Below are 10173 nucleotides of genomic sequence, written 5' to 3' on the forward strand. Positions count from 1 at the left end.
CAAGGGACAGCAGGGTAGGTCCTATGAGGAAAGGTTGCGGGACCTGAACCTGTTCAGCCTTCAAAAGAGAAGGCTGAGGGGGGATCTTGTGGCCTGTTATAAACTGGTTAGGGGGGATCAGCAGGCGCTGGGGGAGTCCCTGTTCCCCCAAGCGCCGCAAGGAGTAACCAGGAACAAAGGTCACAAGCTGGCGGAGGGAAGGTTTAAGTTGGACATCAGGAGGCACTACTTCACGGTCAGGGCGGCTAGGGTCTGGAACCAGCTTCCAAGTGAGGTGATGCAGGCTCCCACCCTGGGGGTTTTTAAGAGGAGGTTGGATGACCACCTTACTGGGGTCATTTGACCCCAGTGCTCTTTCCTGCCATGGCAGGGGGTCGGACTAGATGATCTGCTCAGGTCCCTTCCGACCCTAGAAACTATGAAACTATGAAACTATGAATTCAGCCTGATCCCATGCACTTGCTTTCTTCTGAAGCAGGATTTCCAATTCCCAAACCTGAAGTGATCTCCCAGCTAGAACAGGGAAAAGATCCATGGATCCCAGGCCTACAGGGCTCAGAAGGAAGGAAAATCCCAGGCGTGATCAATCCAGGTAAGGTTTTGGTTCAACCCACTCAGTAGCCATTGGTGAATGATGGAAAAGGGTGGGATCCCCACAGAGAGCCTTTGAGCTCCCTTAGGGTGGACTGTACCCAGCAGGTGTCATACCTTGAGGCTGGACAAGACCCAGGGGTGTCCTACCCGTTCTGATTGATGCTTGGCTCCCTGCTCATGAACTTTTCCTTTCTCAGCAGTGTTCAGATGGTCTGAGGAGATCAAACTGGGGCCCTCCCTCATGTGGGAGCTGAACTGTTCCCCAACCCTTTCTGGGGGAGGATTTGGGGAGATTCAGTTGGGTTCACTCCCCAAGACTCTTGCAACATTTCTTTCTAAATTTTTCTCTTTAGCTTGTCACTTCCTCCTGACACAAGAAATGACTCCAGTCATGGTCTGTTCTTTACCCTGGCAGGTGATGGGATCAAAACTGAGAATGGGGAGGAGAGTTCTCAACTCGCCCATCCTGAGCACAGAGAACCACGTGGGACAGCACTGGGAAAATGCAAAGGGAATGTTTGCTGCAACACTAAGCAGAAACAATCCTGTGGGAGCCAGTGCAGCACAGAGAGGGAGCTGGGAAAGCATCCGGTGAAGAAAGTGGGGAAATCCCTTCCCTGTGCAAAAGGTCAAAAGCCCTTCAAGGGCCCCAGAATGCAGAGAATCCACATGGGAGAGAGAGAAAGCACATGCAGCCAGTGTGGGAAAAGCTTCAGCAGCCGTTCACACCTTATTATACACCAGCGAATCCACACGGGTGTGAAACCCTATACCTGCCCCGAGTGTGGGAAGAGCTTCAACCAGAGCCCAAACCTCATGACCCACCTGAGAATCCACACAGGTGAGAGACCCTACAAATGCCCTGAATGTGGGAAAAGCTTCACAGCGAACTCCACCTTTATTAAACACCAAAGAATCCACACAGGGGAGAAACCCTATAAATGCCTGGAGTGCGGGAAAAGCTTCAATCAGAGCTCAGACCTGATCAGGCACCAGAGACTCCACACTGGGGAGAAGCCCTACAAGTGCCCCGACTGTGGGAAGAGATCCAGTGACAGCTCAGCCCTGATTGTCCACCAGAGAATCCACACCGGGGAGAGACCTTACAACTGCCCTGTCTGCGGGAAGAACTTCACTTGCTCTTCACACCTTATAACGCATCAGAGAACCCACACGGGAGAAAAGCCATACAAGTGCCTGTACTGTAGGAAACGGTGCCGGGTCAAATCAGCCCTCATCATCCATGAGAGAATCCACACGGGGGAGAGGCCTTACAAATGCCCTCAGTGTGAGAAGACCTTCAGCAGCCGCTCGCACCTGAACTCCCATCACAGGATCCACATGAAAGAAAAACCTGACACAAAGCCTGACATTAGGAAATGCCTCAGTGAAAGCTCCTCCCTGGTTAACACTACAGAGGCTTCACACACAAGAGAAAAGCCATAAACACCTTGACGAGAGGTGATTTAAGATTTGGTCTGCACTTGCAGTTATGTCAGCTACTCTGTTTCTCTACCTTAGCTAACCAGCAGTAGTAACTCTTCTAAAAGCCGTATGTACACACAGCAGCTGAGATGTATTAGAACCGTGCTGTTGGTTATGATACCAGAATCAGACTCCCTCGCTCTACAGACAGCAGGCCAGTGGAACGAGATACCTAGGGACATGGGGAAGTTTCCTTCATTAGAGGTTTTTGAGAAGAGGCTGGACGCGCATCTGTTGGGGAACAAAACCTGCATCAGTGCAGGTAACTTAAGGTCCCTTTCAACCCTCTGAGTCTATGATAGCTTAAGCTACTATCCTTTTCAGCCCTTGTGTCCACGCAGTGCTGCACTTTTACAATATAAAGTGCATGTTCTGAGCAGGAGGCCCATGCATTCTGGGAAGTGCATTCTGGGATTCTTCATGTGCTGCACAGTGGGTAGCTCCCACAAACCACGGAAATGTTGGCAGTCTGGGAGCAGAGTAGCCGCGTCCTAGGATTTTTTTTCTTGTCATCTCATCATTTATTGGGCTTTGGAAGCTAAGATTGTTTTCAAGCCACTTGCAGAAGCAGTATGGAGGCAACACTGCTGAGCATTGCTTTCCTGATAGTCCATTGTGCAAATAAGCTGATGCTCGTACACACCTTGGGAGACAGCCACGGTATTGTTGAATCCTTGTGGGCCTTATGAGTCAAGGAAGATGTGAATGGAAAAGAGGAATCACTTCTGCATAACCTGTCTTGGAGCAGATTTACTAATTGGCCAGCTGTCTTTGGATGTAGCCAACTACCACTGCCTGTTGGGAAAGGATAGTGATGCAAACCTGGGATGATCTGCAGTGGCAGCAAAACTTCAGGATGTCAAAAGCCACTTTCATAGACACCTGCACAGTGTTCATTCAGAGCAGCAGTGGCGCAACACCACATAAATTCCCCTAAGCATGGAGAAGCGTGTAGCCATCACTATCTGGGAGCTCAACATCACTGGTTGCTATTGGCCTGTTTGGTAGCAGCAGATAAGTGGTCAGAATTATGGTCGTAAACATGCGGGGTGGTACTGAGGGGATGCTGCACCCTGGTTATTAAGTCTGACAATGCACAAGAGGTTACTAATGAATGTGTATGGGTGGGGGTCTCCAGTTGTTGGGATCATGGGTAAGACCCACATGTCTGTCCCCTTACCTCAATATGGGGCCTCGGAGTGCTGCAAGACTTGGCCGGTCACCATGGAAAGTTCACCAGTACTGATGTAGAGTGGTGTGGAAAAGTCCTGACGCCAAGAACTGTTGAAACTCTAGATTGTTTTCTGCAATAAAACAGGGATTCAGGTGGAGGTGCCTGTTGATGAAGCTGGCCACTGCCGGGCAATGCCTGCTTTGTATGACAGGGGCTTGCTGCATTTTACCCAATATCTGTGGAAACAAATGGAGACAGTACTCAGTAATGCCTGGGAAGTGGTAGTTCAGAGACCTTCTGAACATCAGGAACAGCCAGAGTGTCTTCCCTGACTACATGCTATAATTGGTCATTGATGAAGGATCAGGGATGTGCTGTGTTCTTACTCTGAGACTAAGTATAATGGAGGAAAATGTATATACCCCTTGGTAATAGGATCTTGTTTTCTGCAAAGATTTTATGATTTTTTTCCACCAAGGAATTGTAAATAATAAAAAACTTTTTGAACATAACCCAGTGCACACATAAACTACTGAAACTGAGGCAGGCATGCCTCGAGTATAGAGTTCACTTTTGTTTGTGGCGATCATAGCCACATGCTATGGCACTCGTGGGCACTCATGATTGAGGTGGCTCTTTCTCTTGGTGCATGGATGGCAATGCAGGCCTATTCCTGGCAGCTGGACAAAGGAAGGGAATTACTTGGTCCCAGTGTTTTCAAAGTGATACAGGCTGCAGCCAGTTTGGGGTGCTGGCCATGAGTATGGTGCCATTGTGTTTTCCAGCATGGCTGTCTGCTTGTCTCTATATTATCTCCAGCATGTCTGCTTGCATGTCTTTTCTTTATCAGTGGGCTCCCTCAGAGCTTGCCTTCCTCCTTGTGTGTTTGCTGTCCCCAAGTTTGGGTATAAAGATAACTCTTTTGTGCGTTAGATGTGTGGTAATCCTCTACTTTAGGATTTTGCTGGTTGGAGGTTATTAGCCTGAAGCTTTTGCCAAAAAGGAAAAGCAGGATCTTGTTCAAAAAGGCAGCGAACAAACCAGGAAGTTACAGTGCATTGCTTTTTGCCAATATGTTGTCCAGTGGCTGGTGCAGGAGTGGGAAGAAACTATCACCTATTAGGGCAACCTTAAGGATGTCTCATTACCTTGCCATGTGCGCACCAATGTAAATGACCTTCTTTGCCTTAAAGTTCCTTCCGTAACATCAGCATATTGCAACCAAGTGCACTGCAAAATGCACAGCCTTATGTAGGCATTGTTCTGAACAGTATAAAGGGTGTGATTAAAAATGCCTTATCACTAAAGAAAAGATGTGGATAAACTGGAGAGAGTCCAGTGGAGGGCAACAAAAATGGCGAGGAGCTGAGGCACATGACTTATGAGGAGAGGCTGCGGGCACTGGGCTTATTTAGTCTGGAGAAGAGAAAACTTAGAGGGGATTTAATAGCAGCCTTTAACTACCTGAAGGTTGGTTCCAAACAGGGTGGAGCTGGGCTATTCTCAGTGGTGACAGATGACAGAAAAAGGAGCAATGGGCTCAAGTTGCAGCAAGGGATATGAAGAACACCTCTCTCACTAGGAGGGTAGTAAAGCACTGGAACAGGCTATCTAGAAAGATTGTGGAGTCTCCATCCTTGGAGGTTTTTAAGACCCAGCTAGACAAAGCCTTGGCTGAGATGATCTAGTTGAGGATGGCCCTGCTTTGAGCAGGGGGTGGACTAGATGTGACCTCCTGAGGTCTCTTCAACCCTCATTTTCTATGATTCCATGATCTCTGGGGTGCTTGAAAAATGTCGCTACCTTATTTGAGCAATACACCTCATGCCTTCCACCCAACTGTGAACAAAGGGTGGGGGGTTCTTTCATTTCCCTTAATACATACAGCTGCCATACAATGTATTTGATATTGTTTAACCTCTGTGGTGCTATCATCCTGAGCATTTGTGCGGGCAGCGAGCTGGGAGAAGGGGGAAGCATTTAAGTAGCAGAGAAAGGGAGAACAGAAGGGCAATGTATTTGAGCAATGCTGCTAGGACTTATTATTTCAGAGAAATAAAAGCCTAGGGGTTCAAATTCTCTGGTGGGGATGCAATTTTGACCATGTTTTAAGGCAGGACAAGGGATAATAAAAAATGAAGTAACCACACACAAATAGCTGGCTGATTAAGACCCTTGCCCAGCTGTCATGCTGTGCTCATGGTCTTTATCCCTGACACTATGTGTTCTGTAGTATCTATGAAGGCAGAGTGCTAATGTGTGTGTTACTGGCATATTAGGGCATCCCACAGAGAGGGCAGAGTTAAGGCTGCATCGGAGGTATGACAAATACCTTAACTTTGCATTTCCTAGTTTGCAGAGGGTTCAGTTCACATTGGTTTTAGAGACAGCTGACTATTAAAAGTGGCTCTTACTAGGGGAGCCATAACTCAGATATGCCTGGGCCATGACCTTGTGCTTCCAACACTACCTAGATCTCTGGCACAGATGTGATGCAGCAAATATCAAGACAATTAGCATCAGAATATTGATTTTAGAGCACTTAGAAAAAATCAGCCTTAGCTATAGACATGGTCCTACCCTATTATAATTCATTTCTGACAGCCCTAGTCAGGGTGCTGACACGGTTTCTCTTATGAGGGTTGTTTGATGCCTCGTATGGGTGGAACTGTGACTGAAGGTCTTCCCACAGTCAGGGCATTTATAGGGTTTTCCTGCCGATTCTCTGGTGCCTGATCAGATTTGGTCTCTGATTGAAGTTTTCCCCGAAGTCAGGGCAATGGTAGGGTTTTTGCCCCATGTGAGTTCTCTTGTATCCAGTACAAGTTGACCAGTCTCAGAAGTTTTTCCCATGCTCGGGGAAGCGGTAGGGTTTCTCTCCCACACGGGTTCTCTCGTGTCTGATAAAGCTTGGCCGGCCAGTCATAGACGTTCTTCCGGCAGCTGGAGCAGATGAAGGCTTTCTCTCCCATGTGGATTCTTTGGTGTCCAATCAGTTGTGAATTCTGGCAAAAGCCTTTCCCACACTCTGGGCACTTGTAGGGTTTCTCCCCTGTGTGGATTCTCTGGTGTTTTCTTAGGGTTGGATTATCAATAAAGCTTTTCCCACATTGGGGGCATTTGCAGGGTCTCTCCCCTGCGTGAACCCTGTGATGTGTTATTACCTGTGAGCTCCGACTGAAGCTCTTCCCTCGCTCTGTGCATGTGTTCTCTCTCTGTCCCTTGGGGATGCTCTGCTGCATCTTGGCCTTGCTGAAATTCCTCAGGCCACCCTCACCATGAGTGGGTTTGCAGCCTTTTCCAAGTTCACGTCTTCCAGATGCATTTCCTGGCAACATCCCATTCAATTCCCCTCATTCAGGTCCTTCCTGATGAGGATTCTCTTTCATATGACCATTCATCACCCAGTTACCTTCTGGGAAAGATAGAGAGGGAGACGGCCCCAAGATAAATCATTTCCCAGGCCGGGGAAAAATGGCAACTTCAAAAAGAGGAAACTGAAAGGAGGGGAAAAAGCTAAAATACCGTTACTTGTTGGAAGATGTGAAAGACCAGGAGCAGAATTCTCCTCAAACCTTTCCCCAAAGGGGAGTATGGAAGGAATAAATATGGCCTTCCCCATCTTTAGGGAAAAAAAGATACTGCCTGGCTTAGTGTAGAAAACACTGGCCTGAAGTTCAGAAGATCTGGTTCTGCTCCTGACCGGCTGGGCAAGCCAATGCATGTCTCTGCGTTAGTGAAAGGAAGAGTCATGAAAATGAAACTGGTCTTTTCCCTACTTGGTTCCTTACAGGGAGGCAAATCTGACCACAGGAAAGAGGAAACAAAGGGCAGCAGGTTCACAGCTGCTAACACAGCTCTAAGTCCTACAAGAAGCTCATTAAAAAAGAAGAGTCATAAGAGATGAGGCTCCCAGGGCTGTGCATGCAGAGTCTCCCTCTCCTGCCTGTCCCCAGCATGTTCCTCAGGTCTTTCTCTGTTACCTGGAGTCTGTGGCTCAGGAGCTTGTGTCTGCAGAGCCCAGGGCTGCCCTGGGGGGCTGGCTCAAACCACTGGAGATAGCTTCCCTGCTGGGTTGGGCGCATCTGGAGCTTTAATGGAGACATCTCCCCAGTAATAGTCCCCACTTGGGGAGAAGCTGCTACTCATTTTGGGATCCCAGGCCACAGCAGAGAAAGAGTCAATAGGGTCTGAGAGAGGGAGGAAAAGAGAAACAGAGTGAGAGCACAGTCCCTTCTTTCTGACCAAAACCCTCTGGGTACAACAGTTACTGACCTTTCCCCCCACTCTGTACCATCTAGTCTCTCCATTCCCGGATGGACCTAGACAGAATCCTTCTCTATGCCTCTAACTACAGAAACCTGCAGAGTAAAACAGAGTATCTGTGTCACTTAGAAATCTGTCTTTTGCAGCTCTGGGCAGCCACCCTGGGGCCAGAGTCCTACCACCCACATATATCCACTTAGGGACCCTTTTGAACAACCCCATAGATAACCCTATTTCTCCTTTCCACAGGATCTTGAAGTCATCTTCCCATTGACAGAGACTTCTATGCATGATTCATTCTTAAAGCCAAGAGACAAAGGCTGCCATTGTGCAGGGGACATTAAACCCCTTAGAAAGGGTCTTACAAATGTTTTGGGAGCTGACAGTGCAGCCAGATTCAAAAAAGGGAATGGACAAATTTTTGGAAGAAAGAGGCATCAGCAGCTATTGAGCACAGAAGTCAGGGGCTCAGCCTCTGAATCAGAACTTCCTGGACCTTAAATGCTGGAGGCTGCAAACGAAAGAGGATCAGCTGGAAAAAACCCCTGCCCTCTGCTTGTCATCATCCACTCTGCCCCTGTGTCACACAGGATACTGGGCAAGATGCACTTATAGTCTGATCCAGTAAATGGCAGTTCTTATGTCCTTAGAGGGCAGAGCTTGGTGCAGGGTCACTGCAGGCCTCAGGGAGGAGCTGGTAGTGGAGGGATCCCTGGGGTCACACAACAGCTGGCCGTGGACACCACTCTCTGCAGTAACTCCCTGCGTGAATTCCATGGTTCCCCAAAATATTGCTTACAAATCCCAGAGCCCCATCTGATGTTGCTGGTAATACCAGATTCCTGGTTTAAAAAAGGGAGAGGTTAATATTGAGGGAATAACATTGTTTTGCCACTGACTTTCATGTGGCCAGGATTTCACCCCAAATTCTCAACCTGCTTCCCTTGCAGGATCTTCAAACCCAGACACTGCAAAAATGGAGACAGCAGCAAAAGCAAGTGGAAGCAGGGGGTGATGACAAACAGCCCTTCTCTAGCACGGCTATAATGTACTGTAGCACACGTAGGAGGGCTGATCCATGCATGGGGGCTGCACAGAGCATTTTTTGGTTTCTTAGGGGCTTCCTCGCTGCAATTCACATCTCTCTTAACCCCTATACAATTTCCTCAGAGGCTGCCAACCCTTATCAAACCATGCTCTTGATTCAGTTCCTCAGCTCAACCTTCCCCTTGTCCATTGTTAGCCTTTGTAGCCTAGCCCACTCTCCTGGGAAGCTCAGCAGGAGCTCTTTGCTCAATATTTGTAATATCCTCCAACCCTAACCCTCTGCCCCCACTTTGTGATGGCATGGTTGAGCAGTGTCCTTCAGCCTTGCCTGAGTCACAGCTTTTAGGCAGTGAGAGCTTATGTCTTAAAAGCCAGATGTCCTGGATTCAGGTTTTAACACCAGTGGCAGTGGGATGGGACCATTAAAAGTGTGCAAGTTGCACACATTCTGGTTGTGACTTGGCCAGATCCAAAATCTGGAAAGAAGAGCACAAAGCAATGATGAAAGCACAGTGTAAGATGATTAAACCAGGAGGGTTTATGGGTAAAAAAATGTACATCTAGGAAGACACGTTCACATGTTGTCATATCCACCAGTCCAGAGTGCCCCTCCAGTACCAGGCTGCTCTTATTTCCTACAGTTGCAGCTCTACCTTTCTTTTTTGGGCCCCACTCCTAACAGACGTTGCAGTCTTTAGTGTATTTTATCTTCACCATAATCATGACAGGTGGGGAAGAGCAATTACCCCCATTTTACAGATAAGACACTGGGAGACAGAGAGACAAAGGGGAGCATGAGTTTCCAGAGTCCTATGTGACTCATGATCCTCATTCCTAAGTCCTCCAGACACCCGTCCTCCCTTGAAGCCACTCCATTAAGTTTGATGGATGTTGCAGTTGGGGCTTACAGCTACAGCCATCCAGCTCATGAGCCCCTGCAGATCTTAGCAATCTCTCAGGTAACTATGACCCAAACCACTTTGTAGCCAGGCTGCACAGGGTGTCCTGCTGGAGCAGCTGAGTGCTGTTTGGGTCAGGGTTGGGGTCAGGGTTAGGAACAGGAAAGGGTTAGAGGTGTCTTCCTGCTTGGAGTTGGTCAGATTCCCAGAGATGTATTCAGGACATGGTGGGATGGGATAGTTCACACGCACAGGAAGCAAGCTGAACCCCAGGGTCCCCCAGCTGGGCATGGGCTGGGAGAGCTGCCAGCATTGGGGTTGGCATTTGAGTGGCAGGGGCCTTTTGCTCCAGGGCTGTATTGGCAACTGGAGATGTATCAGCTGGTCTCTCCCATGCTGCCCGTGGGCTTCCAAGGTCCTGTCATGAGGCTTCCCAGGCTCTGCTTCCTGGAGTTGCTGGAGCAGCCTGAGAGAGGCTTTGGGTGCAGGGTTGGGGCACAGCATCTGTTCAGAGAAGGGAGAGCAGAGCAAGCCCAGGAAGCCCGGCAGGGGTGCAGGTGTGAGCAGGGCCCCGGTGCCGTGTGCACAGCTCCATGCAGTGCCCGCCATGCCCGTTCCTCATGTTGGCACTAGTGAAAAACAATGTGGTTGTGGCAAAGTGGGTGAATGGACTGGGCATTTAACTCCCCCCCCCCCCCCCAAAAAAAA

At 48.7% G+C, this 10173-nt stretch overlaps 1 protein-coding gene across 3 annotated transcripts in view; it reads left to right on the forward strand.

Moving 5' to 3' along the window:
- The window catches only part of LOC109288782 (zinc finger protein 501-like), a 37194-nt gene extending 33429 nt beyond the window's left edge, over positions 1–3765 (forward strand). Inside the window, exons 4-5 of one of the 3 annotated variants that reach the window (XM_019504530.1) lie at positions 476–592; positions 1010–3765. In XM_019504530.1, the coding sequence (XP_019360075.1) occupies positions 476–592; positions 1010–2040 (1148 nt within the window). In that variant the 3' untranslated portion in view covers positions 2041–3765. The remainder of the gene's footprint in view (positions 1–475; positions 593–1009) is intronic. The other 2 variants (XM_019504532.1, XM_019504531.1) reach the window with 2 other exon arrangements.
- Positions 3766–10173: the final 6408 nt, after the last annotated feature.

Source organism: Gavialis gangeticus, unplaced genomic scaffold (genome assembly GCF_001723915.1).
Source record: "Gavialis gangeticus isolate Ggan-Ray unplaced genomic scaffold, GavGan_comp1, whole genome shotgun sequence".
NCBI lineage: Eukaryota > Metazoa > Chordata > Crocodylia > Gavialidae > Gavialis > Gavialis gangeticus.